At 42.6% G+C, this 27,177-nt stretch overlaps 1 protein-coding gene across 1 annotated transcript in view; it reads right to left on the minus strand.

Annotated features, from left to right (window-relative positions):
- Positions 1 to 5,199: 5,199 nt before the first annotated feature.
- LOC141614504 (uncharacterized) overlaps positions 5,200 to 27,177 on the minus strand; it is a 44,123-nt gene continuing 22,145 nt past the window's right edge. Inside the window, exon 2 of the mRNA XM_074433250.1 lies at positions 5,200 to 6,003. Within this exon, the coding sequence (XP_074289351.1) occupies positions 5,200 to 6,003 (804 nt within the window). The remainder of the gene's footprint in view (positions 6,004 to 27,177) is intronic.

A 27,177-nucleotide genomic window follows, 5' to 3' on the forward strand; every position in this document is an offset into this window, starting at 1 on the left:
ATGACAACGAAGATGACTCCACTGATCATTTGCTCAAGCAATTACAGAAAACAAAGGCTGATCTTTCAGTCTGGCAATTAGTGGCAAGCTCATTCCCACATCGCCAAACTTTACTGCAAGCTTTGGCCAAGCTAAACGTAGCACATAACTCCACTCCTGAAGATGTAGTCAACTTGGTCTTCCAAGAATCACCAAAGCTAAGTAATCCTATTACTTTCTCAGACGAAGATTTGCCACCTTTTGGCGCTAGTCACAACCTTGCTCTATACATCACTGTCATTTGTCTAAAGAAGAATGTGCCAATGACCTTGGTGGATGATGGCTCCGCAGTCAACGTCATACCTCTCAAAACGGCATACAAGCTAGGCATGAAAGAGTCGGATTGGACCCCTACCAATCAAGGTGTGCGTGCATATGACGATACACGACGAAAAGTAGTAGGACTTGCTAACCTAACCATAACCACAGGGCCAATCGAACGAAAGGTTAACTTCCAAATATTGGACATTGAAGCTTCATTCAACATACTTCTGGGGAGACCTTGGATTCACGCTTCCAAAGCGGTAACATCCACCCTTCATCAGAAGATCAAGATCCCACTAAACGGCAAAGTAATGACGATCACTTCGTCACCCATCAAAGCAATAATCGAAAAACAATCAAACAACCAAGTCCTTGCAGATCCTATATACGAACTTGGGGGCTTCCAAAGTGTAAGCGTCATAGAAAGTGAATTGGCGCCCTTATACTATAGTCCCTACTCTAACTTGGTGGTCAACCACATACTCAAATCCCAGGGATACTTCCCTGGAATGCCTTTGAACCCCATTCGGAAAAATACCTTCGCACCATACAAGGAAGGCAACTCAAAGAGGATACCACTTGGGCTGGGGTACAAACCCACAAAAGAGGAGGTTCTCGAGATGCTCGCCCAAGTCCAAAACCGCAAGCACGTAGGAGTCCAAATGAGGCCCTATCTCCCTACTTTAAATGGGTACTTCGTTCAAGAAGGAAGTCTAGAACTCTTTCACGGATTTCCCGAACCTTGGCATTATCTCGAGAGGAAGTTAGCCGGAATCGAGATCTTTCACGATTGCTACTTCATCCCTCCAGAAAAGGTTCCTACCGTCAAAACCCGTCAAGCACCTTGCTTAGACGAACAAGCTGTTAGCCTATTGTTTGGAGAAGATCGATTCGTTAGGGCCGCGCAGGATGAGATCATTACCATGATACTTCAAGACGATCGCTTCAACCCCACCGCGTTGATCACAGAAACCAACACAAAACAGCAGAAAGGATGGAGAAAATCTATCAAATGGACCAACAATCAAGGAAGACTCTTCAAGCTCACCACTGGAGAAGGAGAGATGTTCAAAGGAGAATCAGAAGACGATGAGTTCGAGTCAAAGTCGGAGTCAGAGTCGGAGTCTATAGAAGTCATTAGAGAGTCTACTCCTGTCATCATCCCCAATCCCTTCGTTTCTCCTAGCTTAGCCTCGAGTAGTCACGGTAGTTCGGGAAATGCCCCAACCACTGTCCTTTTGCCGCCACTGACCATGGATCAGTTAGCTTCTTTGTTCCAACGTTACTTTTAATATGAATAAATCAGGTTCTGCTTACTCTTTGTGTTCTTTTGAGTGCAATTCTGTTTACGATGATACTGAGGATGACCAAGACCCAGACTTGACCGAAATACCTCCCTACGTAGCCAAAGAAATACTACAGGAAGGGGAAGGGGGACCAGTAATAGAAGACACCTAACCCATCAATGTAGGAACCGAACTAGAACCCCAAGAACTTAGGATATGGACTACCTTGAGCTCTACCGAAAGGGCCGATTTCATAGACCTCCTAAATGAATTCAAAGACGTTTTCGCTTGGTCCTACAAAGATATGCCAGGGATCGACAGGGATATCGCCGAACATAGGATTCCAATTAAGCCGGGTTTCAAGCCTGTGAAACAGAAGCTTCGACGAATGAGAACAGAATGGGCTCTAAAGATTAAGGAAGAAGTTGACAAACAATTCAAAGCCGGGTTCATCAAAGTTTCCGAGTATTCTGACTGGGTAGCTAACATAGTACCCGTACCAAAAAAGGATGGGAGAATCCGTGTTTGTGTTGACTTTAGGGACTTAAACAAAGCAAGTCCAAAAGATGACTTCCCTCTGCCTCACATCGACATATTGGTGGACAATACTGCTGATCACGCATTACTATCCTTCATGGATGGGTATGCGGGTTATAACCAAATCAAGATGGCCATGGAAGATATGCATAAGACCGCATTCGTCACCCAATGGGGAACCTATTGCTATACGGTAATGCCGTTCGGATTAATCAACGCCGGAGCTACATATCAACGCACCGCAACTACACTCTTACATGACATGATGCACAAAGAAGTTGAGGTATATGTAGACGACATGATTGTCAAATCCAAGGAAAGAGAAGGACATATTGCGAACCTTCGCAAGTTCTTCGCAAGGCTACGAAAGTACAACATGAGACTCAATCCTCAGAAATGCACATTCGGGGTAACATCTGGCAAACTCCTGGGATACGTCGTTAGTCAAAGAAGTATAGAAATAGATCCTTCCAAAATCAAAGCTCTGATCGAAATGCCACAACCTCAAACAGAAAAAGAAATCAGAGGATTCCTAGGAAAGGTGCAATACATAAGTCGATTCATATCGAAACTTACGATGATCTGTGAGCCTATCTTCAAGAAACTCAAGAAAACGGACCACACCATGTGGGATGACGATTGTCAAAAGGCATTCGATCGAATCAAGGAGATATTGGCTAAACCACCAGTGCTCATGCCACCACAACGAGATCAACCTCTTGGTTTATATCTCACAGTAACCGAAACAGCCATGGGTTTCATGCTGGCTCAAACTGTAGGAAGTGAAGAAAGAGCTATCTACTATCTTAGTAAGAAGTTCTTGGAATACGAGTGAAAATACTCGCAACTCGAAAAGACATGCCTCGCTCTTGTGTGGGCAACGAAGAAGCTACGGCATTACATGCTTAGCTACTCTGTCAAAATATATTCTAAAATGGATCCAGTCAAATACCTCTTCGAAAAACCCGTCCTCAACGGACGTCTAGCAAGATGGACCTTGATGCTCTCAGAATTCGACCTCAAATACGTGCCACTGAAAGTTATAAAAGGTTGCGCCGTCGCCAAATTCTTCGCAGAAAATCCTATCAACGACGCACAAACAATAGATACTTGGTCATTTTCCGACGAGGATATACTCCAAACTGATGTAGACTCCTGGGACCTATACTTTGATGGAGCATCAAACTTAAGAGGATTTGGAATAAGGGTGTTGCTCATTTCTCCTGAAGGCGAGCATACACCAATTGCTGTCAAACTCGACTTCGAGGTGACAAACAATGCCGCAGAATACGAAGCTTGTCTCATTGGACTACAAGCGGCGGTGATCTTAGGCATTAAAAACCTCCGAGTGCATGGGGATTCATCACTGATCATCAACCAAGTTACAGGATCTTGGAAAATCCGAAGCGAAAGCCTCGCACCTTATCAGGCTAGAATAGACCAAGTCGCTCAATTCTTTGATCACGTAACCTACCTACACCTACCTCGGGAAGAAAATCAATTTGCAGACGCTCTTGCGAAACTTGCATCTTTGATTAATATGCCAGATCACATGGTAGAAATGCCTTTGTGCATTGAACGACGGTCAGGACCGGCTTATGTCCACCAAATCACCGATGAAGAAGAAATCGCACAGGAACTCTGGTTCCAAGCAATTCTGAACTTTAAGCTTAATGGTACATATCCACCAGATATGGACAAGAGGGGACAACGCGCTATACGCCTACTAGCTTCCCAATACCTCCTCATGCAAGGAGAATTATACAAAAGAACACCTCTTGGTGTAGTCCTACGTTGCCTTGATCGTTCACAGGCACGAAAGGTGATGGAAGAAGTCCACGACGGAGAATGCGGTCCTCACATGAGTGGGCCTATGATGGCAAAGAAAATCACACGTTTGGGATATTATTGGACCACAACGGAATCCGATTGCATCAAATACGTAAGACATTGCCACAATTGCCAAATCTTCGGGAATGTGCAACATGTCCCTCCTTCATTGCTCTATACAATGACATCTCCTTGGCCATTTTCTGCATGGGGAATTGACATAATCGGGAAGATAACCCCAGCCGGAACAGGAGGTCACTGTTTCATTCTAGTAGCAATCGACTATTTTACCAAATGGGTAGAAGCGGCTTCCTACACTGGTCTTACAGCTAAAAATGTGGCAAAGTTCATACAAAACAACATCATCTGTCGATATGGTTACCCACATGAGATCATTAGCGATAACGGATCACATTTCCAAGCTGAGACCGAGCAATTGCTAGCCAAGTACAAGATTAAGCATCACCACTCTTCGCCCTATAGACCACAGACTAACGGTGCGGTAGAGGCGGCGAACAAAAATGTTGTCACAATTCTCAAAAAAATGATTGACAACTATAGAGATTGGCCAAGCAAGATACCCTTTGCTTTATGGGGGTATCGTACATCTGTTAGGACGCCCACTGGGGCTACTCCTTTCTATTTGACCTACGGCATGGAAGCTGTACAACCAGTCGAGCTAGAAATACCATCCTTGCGTATTCTACTCGAAAGTCAAATCCCGGAAGCCGATTGGAAAAGGGATAGATATGAAGAACTCATCCTCCTGGATGAACGTAGGCTACGCGCCTTGCATAATGTCCAAACATATCAAGCACGTATCAAACGAGCTTTCAACAAAAGGGTTAGGCCAAGGAACATCAAAGAAGGAGACTTAGTCCTCAAATCGGTTAGAGCTCTTTTACCTGTGGACCCACGGGGAAAATTCAAACCTAATTGGGCCGGACCATTTCTAGTCAAATCCATACTCCCAGGGGGTGCGGTTAGGATCACAGACCTAGACGGGAATGAGTTTTCAAACCCAACAAACCTTGACCAACTGAAACGATACTATGCCTAGAATAGGAACAAAAACGCGCCTCGCGTAACCCCACGTGTCGCTCTTTTTTTTTTTTTTTTTTTTTTTGGGAAAGGTTAAGTATATTAATCATCATCTCAAAGGAGTACAAAAATGGGATATAAGTTCACTATGTATTCTAAGAGCCTATAAAATATACACAATCACGAGCAAGAAACAAAATTTTTAGTGACGAATGTGCTGCAACCATTGTTCTTCCTCTCTTGTCAATTTAGAAGTATTCCTCGCCTGAAACCGCGTACACACATCAGAGATCAAATGCTTAACAAGCACAGCAGGGTGAAGTACTTTAGAATAAATCCTCGCTTGGTTTCTCACTTGCCAAATCAAATAAACCAGTTGAATATGACCCGCACAAATGACTCTCCTAATCAGGATGCTTCTTCTTCTCCCTCTTCTGTTCCATTCAACAAGATCCCTGGGATTGAACTGGGCCTTTAGTTTCAGCTGTAATAAGGAGACACATCTGGAACTAAAGTCACAATCAAAGAACAGGTGTCCATGATTCTCATCTTCTGTAGCACAAAGAAAGCAATTCAAATCTGAAACTCCTTCCATATGAGCAAGACGATCCTTAGTGAGGAGCCTTCCAAGTTTATAAATCCAGAAAATGAACGAGGCTCTAGGTATGTTCAGAGAATTCCAATAGGTTTTAAACCAACTGACAGGGGTACCAGGGCTTCTTAACCAATTGTATCCTTCAGTCACAGAGTAACCAACAGCTTTACCAAGCCAGGCATCACCATTATAAGCAGGCTTGAAAATACACATAAGATGGGCTATTTTTTTCCAAGACCAACTACAGTCAACAGGAGGCGTGTAGTTGGACCAATGCACCCCTTTCAAATAGACATGAGATACCCATTTCACCCACAAATGGTCCTTCTTAGATGCAATCCACCAGATATATTTACCTAACAGAGCTTTGTTCCAATTCTTTGAGTGTTTAAGCCCTAAACCTCCCTCACTCTTAGGTGTACATCAATGATCCCAACCAACTGCAGGTGCACGCCAGTAAGTATCCTTCCCCCCCCCCCCCCCCAAAGGAAGTTCCTGCACATGCTATCAATCCTATTCATGATACTGTTAGGAATAAGAAAGATAGTAGACCAGTAAGAATAAAGGGATTGAAGCACTGCTGTCACCCCACGTGTCGCTCTTGTGGCACTAAATAAACGGCCCCTAGCCAAGCTGAAATAAGCTAATGTCACTATGCTCTTACGTTTTGACAAATTTTGTCATCCTCATATCATCAAATAAACTAAATTTGCACCTTCAGAGTAAGCAAAGGCTCATGCTTCTTTTCTAAGTTCATTACAAGCTCTTGCTTAGAACAATTATTCTTTTACATTTACTCGAACTACGCGCAAGGGTTTGATTTCGCTTTTTAAGTGAATACGTAGGCAATCCATTACGGGATTCAACCCATTATATCTAAAATGTAAATAGAAGGACATTTGCATTGCATTTGAAATTCGACAAGAATAATAAAAGAAAATCACAACGGTTTCATAACCATTTAACCTTTTTATTTCATTCATTTTCTAATAATAATAGTACGCTACATAATAAAAATAGAATAGGCTAGGATTCTAAAAACCCCACCTTTTTATTACAATAATAATAATAATAATAATCAAATAATAAATAAAGACTCGGGCTATTCCTCCATCCTCCCCTTGCCCTTGTCATTCTTGTCATATTTCTTGTCACGACCTCGAGCCGGACGCTCTTGCGCCACTTCAGACCTAATCACCAACGGTCTTTCTCGAGGCCTAGCTTTTCCATTCTTGCCAATCACCATCTCTGCGACAGGAGTAGTCTTTGGTTTCTTCGAAGGATGAATGACTTGAAACCCTTCTTCTTCTTCTCCCTCTGTCAGATGCTTCTCCTTCTATTTCTCTCCCTCGCGCACCTTGTAGTCAATGGGCTCGCGCTTCCTCAACTTCTCGCGTTCTTCCGGAGTTGTAGCCTTTCTCCACCTGAGATAAGAATCCGACACCCATAAAGCATTGGCGGAGAAATTCAAGAACCACATGTTTCTTCGACTCTCGGTAGTAAGCGCCATAGCAGTCTGCGGGACGGTATCAAGCCTCGGGATCGTCTGTTTCAGCCCAACTTGCCTCATTAGCCTTTCCGGGAAGATGCACACCATAAACTCCAATCCGGGAATGCGCACGGACCTAGTGGGATCTAAAGAAGACACTCCAGTGACGGACTTGAGGTGCCACCATGGCACGACCCACCTGATCAACGGGCCATCATCGCTCTTCAGCTTGTTCTTCCAATAATCACGGACCCTGGTGAAGTCCACCATGTACAACCGCGTCCTCATCGCAATCGAACGAGCATGATAGGAAAGCGCATGAACTGGGGGCTTGATCAATCGGAGCCGTTCCATAAGCCAAACCTACCAAAAGCGGGTATTAGACATCAAAAAAAAAAAAGAAAACGAAAGAAAAAAGAAGACGAAAAAAGAAAAGAAAAAAAAAACGAAACAAGAGAAAAAGAAAAAAAACGAAACAAAAAGAAAAAAAAAAAAAAAACAAAAAAGAAGAAAAAAAGAAGGATGTCTTTTACCTATAGAATGACGGGACTCCCCAAGAACGGCAGATCGCGGTTGGATTTCCTATTATCCAAGCCCAAAATAATCTCCCCTAAGCATAAGCAAGCTGGGCTCCTGCGCAGCTCCATCTGTTCAACAAGGGCCAGAAGACGGGGATCACCTCTCAAGTCTTCATCCACATGCCCTTGGAAGACATATACATGCAACAAGCAAAAGCCAAATGCCCTCCGCCTAGCAACATGAGAAACGGTGGGGTCGGCCCTGTTGATGAATCGATCTATGAAGTCCAACATTCTCACGCCTTTCGAGGTAACTAGACGGTCTACCTCAAGTCTAGTCAATCCAAGCAAGTCTCTGAATTTACTCTTATACCCTTGAGAAGTGGAAGGAATAGCAGGTAAATGTTCAGGGTCCCATCCACCAATAGCAGCAACTTCTTCAGGAAAGGGGCAAATATCACCCCCAGGGAACGCAAAAACATGGTAGTTCGGGTCCCAATAGTCAAGGCAAGCATCCAAGAACGGTTTCACAACCTTGATGAGCTTCAAACTCAACAACGATCCAAAATTATAAGAGCCCATATCATGTTTCTCCATATTTGAAAATTCATTGGTCCATTCCTTCAAGCGGATCTCCAAAGTATTCATAATGAAAATTTTATTTTGAGAATTTTATGTAATAGACGAAGAAGAGACGGAAGATTTGTATGAATAAAAGTTCTATCGACGTTTCTATTTATACTAATTGCTGTTTCTAAAAATCCGTCAGAATAGGACAGCTTGGGAACAGGCGCAGCACCTGCTGCGCCTCTTCAAAGGGACGCAGCTCATGCTGCGCCTCTTCCTCAGCTTCACTTTTGTGATTTTCCGCGTTGGATCTTTCCTAATCCCATGACGAATAATTTCCTATTCCTACGGGTTATTATTTTGGTAAATACGGGAAGATTACCATGTTTCAAGTTTCCTAATTCCGCGGGCACGCAGTTCGAGACGACATCGACATTTCGCCATTTCACCACATGTGCACATTTTCATTTTTTTAGGAAATAATTTTCATTTTAATTCGTTTATTTTAATTTCTTAATTTCATTTCTACATTTCTAACTTATAAATTTCCCTTTTTCTTTTTTTTAGGGGGTAACCCTCCCTACCGTCCGGTCATTTTCGGAATTTTTTTTTTTTTGCATTCGTTCGAGTCTCTCAATTTGCGCTAATCAAGGCCATATGTATATACGAATGTATGTTTTGCATGTTTTTATGTAATTTTCGGCAGCATGACGGCGCAAACCGTCATCTACCAAACCTGTTCGAAACTAACCTGCAGGTACAAGCAACGCAACCCAGCAGCAAAGGTGCTCAGGCCATCGTATATATACCAAATGAAGGAAATGTACAACAAACTGGTGGCTCGAGCCCCAAACAAAGTCCAAAACAAAATGTGTGTTCAAAATCAATGTACAAATGTGCAAAATACGACAAAAGCTACACAAAACTACTGCTGGGCGCCCTCCAACTCTGCAACTCTCGCCGCAAGAACGGCGATCTCGGCGTCCCGAACCTTGAGCTCCCTCAACAAGCGAGCCGTCTCCTCCCGGGACTGGGCCAACTCTCGCTCCGACTCGCGGCCACCCTGTAAACAATAAATTGGCTCATGTCAATCGATTCAAGCAAAACTAGAAAAGTCAAAATTCAAAAATGAAACAGGCACAAGGTTCATACCTGACAACCTCGACCGCCGACAAGCGTCTCGACGGCAGTAGCTCGCAGCCGGTTGGCCACCCTCCACAACGCCACAAACCGAGACGGCGCAACCTACATTTTCAAAAAGAAATTCTCAACAAATTGAACAAACTCAATCAAATGTGTTCTTACGCAAAGGTTATACAAGTTAGAGGCTCACCCTCCGAATCAGATGCTGCCAGTCATCAAGACCAGCATCAGTCACAGCTACGTCGAAGTCACGCAGCTCGGAGACAGTCGTCCTCCCGGTCGCGTCAGTGTACTCGAGGGTCTCAGGGTACTCTGGGGGCTCGATGCCCGCCGCCTCGACCTCCTACAAAGACAAATGGTTTCTCGTCAATCGATGATCTTTCATCATGATTATCAAAAATCAAGTCAAAATAAAAGATACTCACCACTACTGCCAGTACGCCAACCTCCCGTAAAGGAACGCCGAGTAGTCCTCGCCAAGGAGAAGAAGGTCGTCGCCACTGGCACCAGCCAAGTCCGCCTCCCTCTCAGCCTCAGAAGGCTCCCTAAACATCGTTCCGGGAGGATCGACGGGAACCGTCAACGCGTCCCGCGAGCACTGACGAGCAAGACGCTGGCCCAAGTACCACACAGGACCCATCGACGTCCTCAACAGCAGCCGGCTCGAGCTCCTAGGTCGAAGGACCTCAGCCACAAAAGGAGGCGCTCCAGCGTACTCCGCCCAAGGTCTGGGAACCCACTGTGACAAGATAAAACAAGGATCATTCCTATGATCAATTAAAAGACAATATAAGAAGCTAGTAAATATAAATGAGATACTCACGCTGCTCAGATGAAGAGCGTTCACGTCCCGCCGGTAGACGTTGTGAGAAGAACGCTTGCTCTTCGTCCGACACATCACCCAATCCCTCACCACGGGATAGGCCCTCTCCAACGGCTCCGTCCTCTTGGGCGCGAGGCTCGGGAAGTAGGAGTACACCCACGCCTGTAAAACAAAATAATTAATGACGATCTTTCGTAATTTGATAAAGAAAGGAAGTTACTTTGATCTAAAGGTAGGTTCATACCTCCAGCAGTAGTCCGGGTCCGACAGCGCCAGGAGAAGTCCCCTTCTCCATCAACTCCGGACGAACTATGGCCCTCATGAAGCGGATGAGGACCGCAAAACCAGCAGTGACCCAGTCCCAACGTCCTAGGGAACTCAGGTCAGAAAGGAAGGGGAGAAGCTTCGTCGACAGCCTCTCGCCCTTGTCTCCGAGGTAAATCGAAGACAAAAACCACCAAAGCCACAGACGAGCCCTCTGCTCAGCTGTACAGGGAGGAGGAGCCGTCTCTCTCCCATCAATCGTCACCAGCGCTGGGGTCTTCCCCGCAAAGTAGTCTCGAACGTAAGAACTGGGTATCAAACCCGATCATAATACCTTCTGCGACAAGTTCCAGCCGATCAATCTCCTCGCCTCGGCCGAATCCGCCCTCATGGCAGTCTCCGGCCACACCACCTCCTCGGTCCCACACGGTAGACCAGAAATCATGCCGTAGTCCTCCAAAGTGACTCCCACTTCACCAAAAGGCATGTGAAATGTGGAAGTCGTATCCCAGAATCGGTCCAAGAAAGCGCGGACCAGGCTAAGGTTAGCGCGCAACTTCCTCTTCGCGATATCTCTCCAAACCTGAACCAAAGGACCGAACGCTCCGCGCTCGATCATGGCCCTCTCCTCCGCCGACAGCTGCTCGTAGTGCTCCATCGCTGTCGTATAGCCCGAGAACGACCTGATGTTCCCGGCCTCTTATTATGATTTGAAACAAAGCTATCTTTAGTTTTGGATGAAATTCGAATAAAAGAATGAAAGAGGATGGATAATGAGTAGTGAATTCCTATTTACCAAACTCTTCACCGTCCTGTAGGACAGGTGACCCTCTGCAGCCCACACCAGGTGCCTGCTCTCCCAAGTCTCAGCCCACGTGGGAGCCCCTCTCAGCTGACGACCTCCTCGTCCGACGTTGGCCCGTCTCGGGGCCTCCTCCTCCTCAACGGCCTCCTCCTCGTGAGCCTCGTCTCCGGCAGCCATCACCGCAGCGGTGAAGGCCTGCTCTAAAGCCTCCTCGACAGTGGCATCGTCAATCTCCATGGGAGTCCTCCCGGAAGTAGAAGCTTCATCACCTGCAACATTAAAGCAAATTTAGGCCGCGTCACATGACGACGAGCCTCGATTAAAGGATTTTCGAGCCTTCAAAGCCCTAAAACCGCCCTTTTCTCGCCATCCTTGGCCATATTTCCACCTACCCGATCACTCGTGTGGTAATTAGGGTCAAGTCAAGTCTAGTTTGAAGCCTAGTTCCGGGTTCGAGTCGAAATTTCGGCAGCATTTCGCTATAATGGTGATTATGCCCCAGATAAGTGCCCTGAAAAAGTTGTCACAAACCAAAATCCCGAAATGGTAGAAAGTTTACCCATCATTCAGGGATCCCAAATATCAAGTTTCGTCGCAAATGGGCATTACTAAGGCCATTTTCGAAGCAATTTAGGGTTCAGCTGTGAAACCGTCTCAAAGTTCACTCAAAGGCTCAAAACTTGATGAAAATTCGAAACAAATACATGGTTATGTTCCTAATATTACCTACTATCCATTTCTAATGTCAAATTGACAAGGCAAATGCGTTTGGGGAAAAAGCCCCAAATTTTCGATCAAAAGGGTCATAAACCCTAGATTTTTCGGCTCAAAATTGGACAAATGTAGACGATTAATGCAAGATTGAGACACATACCTCGATTAGTCATGATTAATGCAAGCTTTTGGATCAAACCTTGGCGGAAATGGTGAAGATTTGAGAGAGAAATGCGTGATTTATGTTTCGAGCAAATGAATACATAAACCTTCTGATTTTCGCGTTTTTACGCAGGAAAACCAATTTGGGGAATAGACGCAGCAGGCGCTGCGCCTCTTCCAAGGGACGCAGCTCTTGCTGCGACTCTTCCTTTTTGTTCCCTCCATACGGATTTTCAAAAATTCGTTATGAGTTCGTTATTTGTGGGCCCATCTTTGGTGCGCCTCTTCCCCGATGCTATCTTATTCTTTTGGTCCGTTTGACGATTTTCTTTCGTTCCGGCCCGCGTTTCCAAGCCAGCAGCAGACTGTCGCAACGAGCGTTCATTCTTTCACAGAATTTGACACACCTTCATTATGTCTCCAGCGAGAGTAAGCGGATATACTTTTCCTCTCATGACAAGAAGAATAACTTCCAATCGTGTCTCTAGCGAGAGTAAGCGGACGTAATGTCTCTCATAAGACGCGAGGATTGAAATCTACCCAAAGCATATTTCCCCTCACCAGTTCCCGCCTGTGTCCCGCTACTTGCAATTATTTCCTCAAGACTACCCAAAGCAGTTTTCTCCTCAGCAGTTCCCGCCTGTGTCCTGCTACTAAATATTTCTTGTTTCCCCGCGGAGTGCGACAAAGGTGTCGTTCTCCAGAAGTTCCCAAACCCAAAGCCTTCTTTCTTAGGTTTGTAGACCCGAAATTAGGACTTTTAACCATAAGATCCCAATCCTTTTAGGTTCATAAGCCTTCAAGTTCTCAAACCAATAGAGTTCCTATACCCCAGCTTTAGCTACCCTTAAGTTGAACTTACTTTAGGACTCCTTCCTGTCAATGCTTTCCTTTAGGGTCCCACACCCTAGTACCAATCCTTATATATCTTTTAGGTCTCACCCTTAGCTCCTACGCTTACCCTTAGCTCCTAGGCACCTCCGGAAGCATTTCGAGAAGAAGTCTAAGGTATGGTCTCTTCTTATGGCTGGCGAGCCTCCTTACGTAGTCTAATGGACTTTAAACGACCCTCCCCGATAGTCGACAGACTCTAAAATGTTCCCGACGACAGGTCCTTGGTTCAGACCCCTTGAGCCGCCTCGCGTCGCCATAGTCGTCAGGTTGTAATCTTCGATTGACCTGATGGCTATACTTTGACTTTCGCCTTGTCCAAGCTTCAGTCAAAGTGGGGGCTCTGTAGATACCTCATTTCTGCACCTCCCGCAAACCAACCGGTGATGATTGGGCCGCATGTTTGATACGCGGAACGATTTGTGACAATTCGTAAGATTATCGTCAAGTGATTGCTCAAATATTAATGTCTACCTCTTAGTTGTCATCTACGTCCCGATACGGTCGTGTTGACAGTAATTAGAGTACATTCGGAGTCCGGGCCTAAAACCGTCTCCATTTTCTGATAACCATTAAATCCCGAGTCAGAATGTTCTGGAATGTTCCGGATATTTCTATTCCATATTTCATAAATTTTTATCTTTTAGTAAGCAATTTCCCGTAATATTCACATAAGATATTAAGGAAAATCGAATTATTTCCGTCCTACCATAACTCAAACACGGAGATCTTTCTTCTGCAGGAGGAAACTCCTTGGGAACAGACGCGGCAGTCTTTGCGCCTCTTCCAAGAGACGCAGTGGCTGCTGCGCCTCTACCCAGGCCCTTTTCTGCATGTTTCTCGTATCTTTTTCATATCTTTCCGAGATTCACTTCCAAAGAGTCTCCGAAACCCTATTTCCTTCACGTGATTAGTATAAATAGGAGCCTTCGCTCCTCATATTTCTCACGCGAGTGTCCGCCCTTCTCTTCTCCCTTTGCATTCTAGATTTCTAAAACCGTCTTTAAAAATCTCTTTTACGGATTTCCAGTAGATAACCGTCGAGAAAGGACGCAGCAACTGCTGCGCCTCTTCGAAGGAGCGCAGTTCCTGCTGCGCCTCTTCGTGAGGCCCGCGCCTCGCTTCCTTTCTTCTTCGTTCGTCCTCTGTTATTCGTTCCAAATTCCTTTTGTTTGTTTCCTTTTGTTTGTTGATTCTTCATCATAGTAGCATATAATTCACATGTATATTATAATCATCATCATTAGCTTGTTTTAATCATCATAAATCCGACTTAAATCCCAAATAATTCAATATTTGCTGGTTTTCGTCATTAAATTCAATTCCGGGTTGTGGAGATTCAATTTGTTCATATTGAGTTTCTGGAATTCGTCTTTGATATAGCTTTCATCTGTTTATTCACATGTTCATTGTATATTCTGTGGGGTAATATCCGTATAATACCCTTAAATTATAGGACTATAACGTAAATTTAATATGCAATTTATTGTCATAAACGAAAAACAACAATATAACGATAAAGATTAAGAATCAACCTCGGGTCCTTTGTAGTGCGGCGTAATGAACAGAAATCAAAGTAGATTTCCTCCTAATCGTTGCACCCAAGACCGTCTGAGACTATGCCCTTGTGCTAGAAATGTATTCTCTAATTGCCTTGCAATATTGAGAGAATTTTATGTGAGTTTCTTTAGATGTGAGATCTGAATTTTTGAGAGGAAATGTTTCTCAAAAACCCTAATTTTTTAGCAAATGAATGATTAGGTTAGAAAGGAGGAGAAGCTCTCCCTTTTGTTCCCTCATTCGGCCAACCGAGAGCATACATGGGGAAGTGGGCTTCCACTTCCTCTTAATTTTACCTCGTGGTCCGGTTCGTAAAGCGCTAAATGTATATGACGCGATTTTATTATAAATCGTCATCGGTTATCGGTTATTAAAACATCAACTAATAACTCGGATTAGTTGAAATATTAATACATGTCCGACAAAGACAATATTGTATAATTAATTCAATATACATTAATTAAATATAACCGTTTATATTTAATTTACGAATTAACTGCTTAATTCGCCTTAGCCAATATTATTTAATCCGTATTAAATAAAATATCTCAACATCGCGTTTTGACTAATTATTAGTCAATAACTCCGACTAACTATTTAGTCAATTTTGGCATCAATATGACTGTATTTTCATACCGCCACATCTCTCAAACGTATCCTATAGGTGTGACTTTTAGGGATCAGTTGATCACCGCCATCTGTATGACAATAACGTCAAACTTATCTAGCAAGCCAACCGTTATTGATAAACGTGGACCAACTGATTATAATACAAAAGTATACCCTTTGATCCTTTTAGAGATTTATAAGTCCTTGCACTACCTGTAAAGGACACCAGCCCCAACAAGCTCCCACTTGTCCGTACAAGTGTATGTGCAATGACGTTATCCGCACTAACTGGAGGACACAGCTCCAACAAACTCCCACTTGTCCGTACAAGTGTATGTGCGATAACCGATTCTCATATTCATTTAAAATTTCTCCCACTCAATGTAAAACAATTTGCAGATCCGGATCCGCAAAGGTCGTATTTTACAATCGATCTGTATCAAGAGTGGTTTCCCCGACTAGAGAGTAACTTAACTGATAAAACGAATCCGTATCCGAGCATGGCCATGCATTTCGATTCTGACTCCTCGAGTGGCCCTGAGAAATATCGAGTACCTGATAAAGGCTGAATATTTCCTTCAACTCGACTCCTTCCGATCTAAGCACAGCATGAAATGACCCAGAAAATATCTACTTGGCCCCCTGTTACGGATGACCGTGAGAAAGAAACCAAAGTCACCCAAAATCTGCCTTAGTCTCAAGAGACAGTCGATAGTCAAAAGAATCGACTCTTAGGATCACCATGGAGGTCCTATCCACGACCGGGCACCGAATGTTATAAAACATTTAGGACTCCACGTTGATGTCACAATTGTGTCATACGAGATATCCGTATAACTCGCCTCTGTGATTGGTCAGTCAACCGTTTGACTTATGGCTCGTTGAACCCACCATCAACCAACGTCACAAAATAATTGCCAGAGTTATCAGCTCATGTGGGCAATTAAGGACCAAAAAAATATAATGTTTGTTCAGTTCACTTTGTGGTGTTCAAAATTGTCGCACAATTCCACATGAAAAAAAAAATATATAAATATCAAAACGATGATGTTGTATAGAGTACAAAAGAGAATGAATCTAATCCATAAAAGAGTACTACAACTCAGGAACACGTTTAATTCCCATGGAATTAACATAACGTCAAACTTATCTAGCAAGCCAACTGTTATTGATAAACGTGAGTCATCTTACCGATGAGACATGATTCACACGTGCCAAATGATTGAAAATCAAAGGCCGAGATAGCTCCATTTTTGATGAGCTGTTTTACGCGTTTCTCATTAATGTGTCGCATGCGGCAGTGCCATAGATACGTTTGATCTTTGTCACCAACCTTTAACCTTTTATTCATTACGTGTAATATTTCGGTGGTCTGATCTAAAACATAAATTCCGTTCATGGAGACTGCCTTGCCATAAATCATATCGTGTAATGAGAAAATGCAAGTATTATTCTCTATTACAAATGAAAAACCAAGTTTGTCAAGTGCAGAAACTGAAATAATGTTTTTCGAAAGACTGGTACATAATAGCGATTATATAAAAATAACTCAAATCCGCTAGGAAGCGGATCACGTATGTTCCCCTCGAGACGGCAGCCACTCGTGCTCCATTCCCGACACGCAGTCCACCTCACCCTTTACGAGGGGTTCGATGTTTCGAGCCCCCGCACATGATTACACATGAGAACCACAACCAGTATCAAGTACCCAAGTTCCGTAACTTGCGTGGTTAATCTCAATCATATGAATAAAAGTAGAAGAAGAAGACATACCAACAGGTTTAACGCGACCTGCTTTTATGTCCTCATGATAGACAGGACATGTACGCCTCCAATGCCCAGTCTTGTGGCAATGATGGCATTCCATGTTTTCATTCTTGATCTTTGTCGCGCCTGATGAGTTGCTCGACTCACCAGGCCCACTCTTACCTGATCCCGACTTCATAAACTTCGGTTTGCCTACTGCTAGGCCTGGCTGAACTTTGCCCTTACCCTTGCCCTTGTTTGACACAACGAGAACATCCTGTTTCATGCTCCCACTAAACTTCATGTCCTTCTCGGTCTGTACGAGAAGGGAGTGTAGTGCATGAGGACTTTTCTTCAAATCATTCATATAGTAATTGGCTCTAAAGAGCGCAAAACCATCATGGAGTGAATGAAGCATGCGGTCAATCACGGTGTTCTCACTGATCTTACAATCAAGTGCCTCCAGTTTCTCAACATTCTCAATCATGCTGAGAATGTGTGGGCTAACCGGTTGGCCCTTCTGGAGTTTCGCCTCAAAGAAGCGACTGGTAAGCTCATAGGTCACGATTCTCGGAGCTTTCGAGAATTCCTTAGTGAGCGTAGTGAAAATCTTGTTTGCACTTTGGGCTATGAAGCGTTTCTGCAAATTGGATTCCATTGCAAAAATAAGTACGTTCTTTACCGCACCCGCTTCCATGGCGAAATCGTTATACTTGTCGATCTCGTTAATTCCAGCCGTGGGACCTGGGTTTGGTGGGATGGGCTCAATCAGATATTTGAGCTTCCCATCAGCAATGGCAGCATTCCGTAATGCCGCCTCCCAGTCCGCGAAGTTTGATCCATCATTCTTCAGTCGAGTAGACTGATTCATCTGATCCATGAAGATCCGAAGCCAGGACTCACGGTCCAATGTGACACTTGGCATTGGGTCGTCAGTACGGCCAACCATTTTGTTATTAGCAGTTTAATTATCGTGATCTACACTGAAAAGAAAGGAAAACAAAAACGAAATAAGCAACTCATCGAGGTGATTTAAGTCTATTTAAAATTCATTTTAACGTGTAGACTCTAGCACTTGCATAATTGATCTCCCTCAAGAATAATACAAGTGATCCCAAGACACAATTTCCGTAAATTGATAAGCCAACTGTTTAGCTAGTTCTTCCGTAAGAACTCTTGGTCGACAGATTTCCGTAAATCCTATCTATAGTCCACCATAATCACAGGATCGTACGAGTGACCATAGTGTTGAGATAAAATAAGTCAATCAGTTCCAACTTACCCGACGTAGAAGGGGTCATAGTATGCCTACCGACGAAGAAGGGACTCATTGGAGTTTGACCTATAAAGACTATTCTCAATTTTTGTTTATACGAGGAAGATCCCATCAACTTAGTTTTAATTCATTTTAAGTGAACGAATAACTAGCATTACGTGAATGAATTAACTTAGGTGATGGCTTAAAAAAAAATCGTGTGACATATGAAATGTCATAGAAAACTAACGCGTGACCTCTATATGAGTCAGTTTTCATGCAAATATTAGGTGGTTTAGTTTTAGGCGGAATATGATGCAAATTATCGTTACAGAAATGAAAGAATGCAAAACGTAAATAAAAAGTCCTAGTGTGGCCTATCCTAGTAAAAGGAACATAACACAACTTTGGAATCCACCGTTGGACCCGAGAAGCTTGTCTTGATGTTCCATCTTTGTCCATGTAGCGGGAGTGAGCATCCGATCTCCATCTTTGGTCTTCTCAAAATTACAATTAAAATTTACAAAAATAAACCTATTTACATTCTAAGTAAAAACTGTAATTACAAGTGAAAAATCCAAAACGGAGATACGAGATCTCAAAATACAACCAAGACCGTGTTCGTTCCATCATTACGGTAACACGTTCTACTAAGGCCACACTAAGTTACAACCGTTTGTAAAATAAATAAATACGTAATAAAAACATTCAAGGCATTCAAAACATAACGATAAATAAAATGCATCAACTAAAACAAATTCATTCGTGACATAATTCCGTAATTATGTTAAATTATCCAAACCACCTTTTAACAATTTAAAATTAAGTGATAAAACCGCTTCTATCAGTTTAATTTTAATCCATGATAATCCGTTACTTTAAATCGCTTTAAAATAACTAAATGGTACGTGAGTGAACCGTTTCACTATCAAGCGAGTGCACAAAATCCGTATTATGCACATGTTTTGGCCAAAAAGGAAACAAATTTAGAACAAAAAAAATTCCAGCCGCGGCCAAAAGAAGGAAAAACACGAATTTTTTTTTTTTTTTAAATTTTCCAGCGGGTTTTGCCGAGAGCAAAGAGAGCAAAATTTTTTTTCAGCGGCTCAAATTTTTATAGCTCGGCCAAAACCAAACAAAATCGATTTGACAAAAAAAACCAATTGCAATTTAAACCTAATCCGTATAGAAGTAAATCTACAATTGTCAAAACTTTAACATATTGCAATAATAACCGTTTATAATAACAATATGCAAAATCAAATCGAAAACAAAAACAATCGATCGAGATACTGCAGTCCTCGATCGACTGAACAGTTCGGCCGACTGTTTACAACAGAAACAGAAGAGAAAACACGGGAAAAAAAAAACAGCCGTGTACAGTAGCATGTCAAGTTTTTAAGAAAGAAAAAACAGAAAACAGCCGTGAGCATATCAGTTCGGCCGAACGGTATTCAAGGCAAAAAAAATTATCGATTCAAATCGTTTTATGAAAATCACATAGAAAAATTTACGTGGCCTCGCTCGATACCCACTTGTGGGGTAATATCCGTATAATACCCTTAAATTATAGGACTATAACGTAAATTTAATATGCAATTTATTGTCATAAACGAAAAACAACAATGAAACGATAAAGATTAAGAATCAACCTCGGGTCCTTTGTAGTGCGGCGTAATGAACAGAAATCAAAGTAGATTTCCTCCTAATCGTTGCACCCAAGACCGTCTGAGACTATGCCCTTGTGCTAGAAATGTATTCTCTAATTGCCTTGCAATATTGAGAGAATTTTATGTGAGTTTCTTTAGATGTGAGATCTGAATTTTTGAGAGGAAATGTTTCTCAAAAACCCTAATTTTTTAGCAAATGAATGATTAGGTTAGAAAGGAGGAGAAGCTCTCCCTTTTGTTCCCTCATTCGGCCAACCGAGAGCATACATGGGGAAGTGGGCTTCCACTTCCTCTTAATTTTACCTCGTGGTCCGGTTCGTAAAGCGCTAAATGTATATGACGCGGTTTTATTATAAATTGTCATCGGTTATCGGTTATTAAAACATCAACTAATAACTCGGATTAGTTGAAATATTAATACATGTCCGACAAAGACAATATTGTATAATTAATTCAATATACATTAATTAAATATAACCGTTTATATTAAATTTACGAATTAACTGCTTAATTCGCCTTAGCCAATATTATTTAATCCGTATTAAATGAAATATCTCAACATCGCGTTTTGACTAATTATTAGTCAATAACTCCGACTAACTATTTAGTCAATTTTGGCATCAATATGACTGTATTTTCATACCGCCACATCTCTCAAACGTATCCTATAGGTGTGACTTTTAGGGACCAGTTGATCACCGCCATCTGTTTGACAATAACGTCAAACTTATCTAGCAAGCCAACCGTTATTGATAAACGTGGACCAACTGATTATAATACAAAAGTATACCCTTTGATCCTTTTAGAGATTTATAAGTCCTTGCACTACCTGTAAAGGACACCAGCCCCAACATATTCGTCATTAATCCATCATATCTAACTTAATCAATTTGTTTAGTTCATTAATATTATTCACTTCTGTAATTAATCCATCTTAATTCCGTCTCACTCATGTTTTATTGCTTTCATGACCCATTCATATGTTAAATAACCTATTAATCACTTTCATCCGAGTCAATAATTTAAATCATCATTAAATTTACCAATTGACATTAACGGCTTGCAATTACGGCTTCACAGCCAGAACTGAGCCAAGGAACAGACGCAGCGTCTGCTGCGCCTTTTCCAAAGGACGCAGCTCTGCTGCGCCTGTTCCTGGCTGAGTTCTGTCTCTGAACTCTGTTTCTGCCTTGACGTAGTTTCATTAGCTCACGTATTAATTGACTATTAATCGTATTATCACCTTCTGTTTTGTTCGTTAATTTATTCTTTTACTCGTTTTCTCAAATTATCCGTTTTAAAGGTATTTTCGACATAAATCGCCTACTCCGTTGTAATTATTGTAATTTTCATTGTTGTAATTTATAATTATTGTATTTCTTTTATTCTTTTTATGCTTTCACATGTAATTGAACATTAAATCCAACTTCGACATTAATTGTATGCTAATTAATTGTTCACCGACTTAGCCTAATTCTTCACATGTTAGGATTAATTTATGGATGTTGCATCGCATGCATATAACCGACGATATATCAAGTACGAATAACTTCCCTAATCATTAGTAGAGGCCGATATCGAGGCGGGCGGGATTAGGTGTTCGATCAAAAGAGCTTCCTAATACGTACCCTCACCCCTTACTCCAGATCTCCGTGAGCACCCGTGTTCATTGGCATCCACGAGAGTCATTCTAGACATAGAATGCTAAGAGTAACGATTGCTTAGTGTTCATGTCACTACTTTATGTCTTGACATGACATGAGGTATTCGAACGATTCCAATTTCCCATAAAAATTGGTGGCGACTCCATACAAAATGCAAACGCTTGTTTCTCTTTTCCTACCCAAGCGCCCCCGTGGGCGGCCTGCTGTCCACACCATTCCTTTGCCAATCTGATCAACAGTTTCAACCAGCAGTTTGCAAGTAGCAGGGAGTTGGAGAAACGATCCAGTGACCTTTACCGAGTTACACAGAAGCCTGATGAAACTCTCAGGACATTTCTTGCAAGATTCAACAAAGAGAAAGTGTCTATACCCAGGTGTGACGTTGGAACAAAGAAAGGAGGCATTCGGATAGGGGTTACTACCATATAGTGACTTATACAAATAACTCACTAAGTATCCCTGCCACACCTTCGAAGATGTTCAGGCCAAGACTCTTGCTTTCATCAGGCTGGAAGAAGATAAAAGTTACAAACTTGGATCACCCAGTAGACCAAAGGATTATGAAAGAAGCAATAGGAAAATCAACAAAGGGAACAATTATAGACCTACTCCATATTCCAGGCCAGATCAGTCAGAAGTTAACCTGGCCCATGAGTATCAAGGTAAGGTTAAAGTTTATCCACCTATCTCCGAACATAACTTCAGTGTTGATATTGCAGGATTAATCCAGAGACTTGACAACATAGGATCAGCTGTTAGATGGCCCAGGAAGTCAGAAAATCCAAATCCCAGAAGAGACAATTCAAAATGGTGCGAATTTCACATGGATATTGGACACAGCACGGATGATTGCTTCACCCTGAGGAAGGAGGTAGCCTACCTGTTAAAATCAGGGTACTTAAAAGACCTGATCAAGACGAAGGGCAGGAACACAAACCAGGATAAAAAGAATCAGGAGCACAAGCAGGATCGTAGTCTCCCTCCACCACCACCAATCTATGAAGTAAAATTCATATCTGGCGGTTCGGAGATTTGCGGCCTGACAAGTTCAGCAGCAAAGAAGATAGCCAAGACACCAAGGACTGTGTCACCCTGCAAGCCGGATCTTGTCCCGATAATCACCTTCAATGATTGTGACCTGGTGGGCATCCCTGATGTTCATCATGATGCCTGGTAATTTCTATGCATATTGGAACAGCCACGGTAAGAAGGATCCAGGTAGATGGAGGCAGCTCAGTGAACCTGATCATGCTTGACGTACTGAAAGCCATGAAGATAAACGAGGATCAAATCATCAAGAAATCCAGCGTCCTAGTAGGATTTAGCGGTGAAACCAGGAGCACCCTAGGAGAAATCCACCTCCCAACCTACGTGGAAGGAGTCTCATCCTATGAGAAATTTGGAGTCCTTGACTGCCTGTCATCCTACAATGCTATCCTGGGCAGACCCTGGATTCACAATGTCAAGGCCGTACCATCAACCTATCACCAGTGTATCAAAATACCAACAGACTGGGGCATAGCCACAATCAAAGGGGATCACAAGACAGCCCAGGACTGCTACACAGTAGCCTTGAAGCCTTCCAAGGCAGGTAAGTCCCTGACATAGCAATTACAGTACCCTGTTAGGAGCACCTATGTGGCACCTCCCAGAATGGAAACAGATCAGGTAATCCTAGACCCTGAGTACCCTGACAGGTATGTTTTGATAAGATCTGACGCACCAGATAATATCAGGCCTGAACTGGTAAAATTCTTTAAAAATAAATCATCTTGGTTTGCTTGTCACATTTTGATATGACTGGAATTAGCGCTGATATAATTACTCATAAGCTCAATGTTAACCCATCTTTTAAGCCTGTACAGCAGAAAAGGCGCAAATTTGAAGCTGAAAGAAACATCATAATAAACGAGGAAGTAGAAAAACTCTTGGATATGGGGATGATCAGGGAAGTAATATACCCTGAATGGCTGGCTAACGTAGTTGTTGTGCAGAAAAAGAATGGGAAGTGGAGAGTCTGTGTAGACTACACTGACCTGAACAAAGTCTGTCCTAAAGATCCATTCCCCTTGCCTCATATTGATGCCATGGTAGACGCCACAACAGGCCACAAAATGCTAACATTCATGGATGCTTTCAGTGGATAAAATCAGATAAAGAAGCACCCTGCTGACCAGGAGAGTACCGCATTCATTACAGACCGAGGCATATACTGTTACACTGCCATGCCTTTCGGCCTGAAGAAAGCAGGGGCAACGTACCAGCGCCTGGTCAACATGATGTTTAAAGACTAGATAGGCGACATCATGGAAGTATACATAGACGACATGGTGGTGAAATCCAAGAGTGCAGAAGATCATGTGAAGCATCTAGAAATAGCATTTGAGATACTGAAAAAATATAACATGAAGCTGAACCCTGCAAAATGTTACTTTGGAGTCTCTGCAGGTAAATTTCTCGGATATATGGTCACAAAGAGAGGCATAGAAGCCAGCCCTGAACAGATAAAGGCTATCCTGGAACTACAGTCACCCAAGTCTGTCAAGGATATCCAAAAATTGACAGGCCGGGTAGCTGCCCTGAACCGCTTCATATTAAGATTCTCTCGAGAGATGCAAAACATTCTATAACCTCCGCAGAAAAACAAACAATTCCAAAGGGATGGATGAGCATGAGGCGCTTTTCAGATCTAAAATCCTATTTATCATCTCCACCCTTACTTTGTCTAAACCAGAGAAGGGAGAGCCTTTGTCAGTATACCTATCTGTCACATCGACACAAAGATCGCGCAGATCCCTGGTGAAAGAACAGAACGAGCAGCAACATCCAGTCTACTATGTAAGTAAAAGCCTGCTAGACGCTGAGTTGAGGTATGAACTACTTGAAAAATATGTTTTAGCTTTAATTATGTCATGTACCAAGTTGAGACCCTATTTTGAAAGTCACTCCATTATAGTCAGGACCAATCTGCCCATAAAATCTGTCCTGTGTAAACCTGAACTTTCAGGCAGGATGGCCAAATGGTCAGTACAGATTAACACATACGACATCTCTTTTGAACCCAGGGCAACGATCAAATCGCAGGCCCTAGCAGACTTTGTGGCTGATTTTAGCCCTACCCTGGAACCAGACCTGATAAAAGAGGTCAATCAACTAGAAAAAAAACCCCAGACCAGGAATGGACCCTATTCATAGATGGGGCATCCAACGCCAGGGGGACAGGGTTAGGACTAGTACTTAAATCACCACAGGGAGACGTGATAGCTCAGGCTGTAAGCTGTGAGTTCAAAGCTACCAACAATGAAGCAAAATATGAAGCCCTGATAGCAGGCTTAAAAGTATGTCTAGACCTCGGTGTCCAAAACCTAAAGGTAAAAACTGATTCACTCTTAATTGCTAATCAAATAAAGGGAATTTATACGGTAAAGGATGCAAAAATGATTTCGTATTTAGAATATGCAAAAAACCTTACCGCTAAATTTGCTTTGTTTGACATAGATCAAATATCAAGAGACCTGAATACCCAGGCTGATGCTCTGGCCAGCCTAGGTTCAAATTTCACCCCCACTATTTTCGACAAAATAGCAATTGTGCACTTATTAGAGCCAACCATCAGCAAACCTGAATAGGTCAATCCTGTCAATCAGGACAGTAACTCTTGGACTAAACCCTATTATGACTGGTTTCTCCGAGGAATACTGCCTCAGGGTAGACATGAGGCAAGGGCTTTTAAAATTAGAGCTTCAACGTATACTATCATCAATAACACCCTGTTCAAGAGATCACAGACTGGGCCCTACCTGAGATGCTTGGAGCCTGACGAAGCCAAACTAGTACTTCAAGAAATACATGATGGACACTGTGGCAACCACAAATGAGGAAAGAGCCTGGCAAGCAAAGTTCTCAGGACAGGCTACTACTGGCCTACACTGAGGGCTGACTGCCTGGAATACACTTCAAAATGCGAAGCTTGCCAAATTCATGCACCAATCATACATCAACCATCTGAACTCCTCCATTCAATCTCCGCACCCTGGCCATTCATAAAGTGGGGCATGGATATTGTGGGAAAACTGCCCGTAGCTCAAGGACAAAAAGTATTCATGTTAGCTATGACTGACTACTTCTCCAAGTGGATTGAGGCTGACTCTTTCAGGCAAGTAACAGAAAAGGAAGTAATATCCTTCATCAGGACAAACATCATTTGCAGATATGGAGTCCCATCAGAAATAGTATGCGATAATGGAACTCAATTTGTGGGGAAAAGGACCCAAGCATTTTGCCAAGAATGGAATATCAACCTGGTGACTTCAACCTCTGGATATCCAAAAGCCAATGGCCAAGCCGAATCAAGCAATAAGGTAGTCATAAGTTGCCTAAAAAAGAAGCTAAAAAGAAGACGAGGAAGATGGGCTGAAGAACTTCCATTAGTACTATGGGCAGACAGGACAACTCCAAAAACTGCAACAGGCCAAACACCTTACTCCCTGGTGTATGGCTGTGAAGCTGTCATCCCTGCGGAGTGCGAGTACCAACATCCAGATGTAGCCTGAACAACGTTGAAGCAAACAAAGACCTGATGCAAGACAACTTGGTCCTGACAGAAGAATTAAGGATGACATCATATCAACAAGCAGTCGCCAGGACTTACAATAAAAACGTCAGGGTCAGGGTCTTTAAAGAAGGAGACCTTGTCCTACGCAAAGTATTTCCAAATAAAAAAGAAAAATCAGCAGGCAAACTGGCTCCCACATGGGAAGGACCTTACTTAATTGATTCAATTGTTGGACAAGGAGCATACAGGCTCCAAACGCTAGAAGGGGAAATGATCTCGAGATCCTGGAATATAACTCATTTAAAATTATTCCATATGTAAAGATCAGGATACAACTAGGTATAAATTAGATCACTACTCAACCTAACATGCTATGTGATGAACTACATGTTTTACATGCCCTGTATGTATTTTATATCTGTTCAAAACTAACCTATCTATTTACTTTTTGAATCCTGAACAATTACACATGATAAAAGATTACATGCATAAATATTCAGGAATGAGGGCTACTCTACTATACATTCCTGAAACAAAAAATATTTTGCACTTAACTGTGCCTGACGAGTTTGTAACCGCCACCAGATACAGTAAAGAGTCAGGACCAATCAGGCATGAAATAATTGCCTGACCTGACTAGGTTTACTGCCACGAATTACAACCGACTGGACGCAGCAAGACAGGTGTAAGGGTGTTCTCTCCCAAACACTTAGTCTAAAATGCCTTCTTGACAGGCCGAATACCAAGCCCTCCAGCTAGGCAGGGGACATAAGCCCTCCCGACAGGCCGATTTTCCCACCCCTTCAACCACTATAGCAAAAAACTATACTTGGTTGAATTACTCATGAATAACAATATAAAACGAAAATAATGCGCAGGTCATTCAAACGAAATATTTCACAGGCCCAACAGGATGAAACTCACAAATCAAGCAAAGTCAAAAGTAAAATCAGCCAAAAGAAGGCCACCATGCCTATATCAATAAAAACCTTTACCCCCTGGGGCAAAGGTGCCAAAATATTCATAAAGGCCAAGGATAGTCTCCCTGACCCAAGACAAGCAAATAAAAATATTGTTTGTCCAGGGACATCCCCCCTGGATGGGCCAAAATACCAACTGAAAAATATATTACTGTTTCTCCTTAGAAACA

This window comes from Silene latifolia, chromosome 11 (assembly GCF_048544455.1).
Source record: "Silene latifolia isolate original U9 population chromosome 11, ASM4854445v1, whole genome shotgun sequence".
In the NCBI taxonomy this organism is placed as follows: Eukaryota; Viridiplantae; Streptophyta; class Magnoliopsida; order Caryophyllales; family Caryophyllaceae; genus Silene; species Silene latifolia.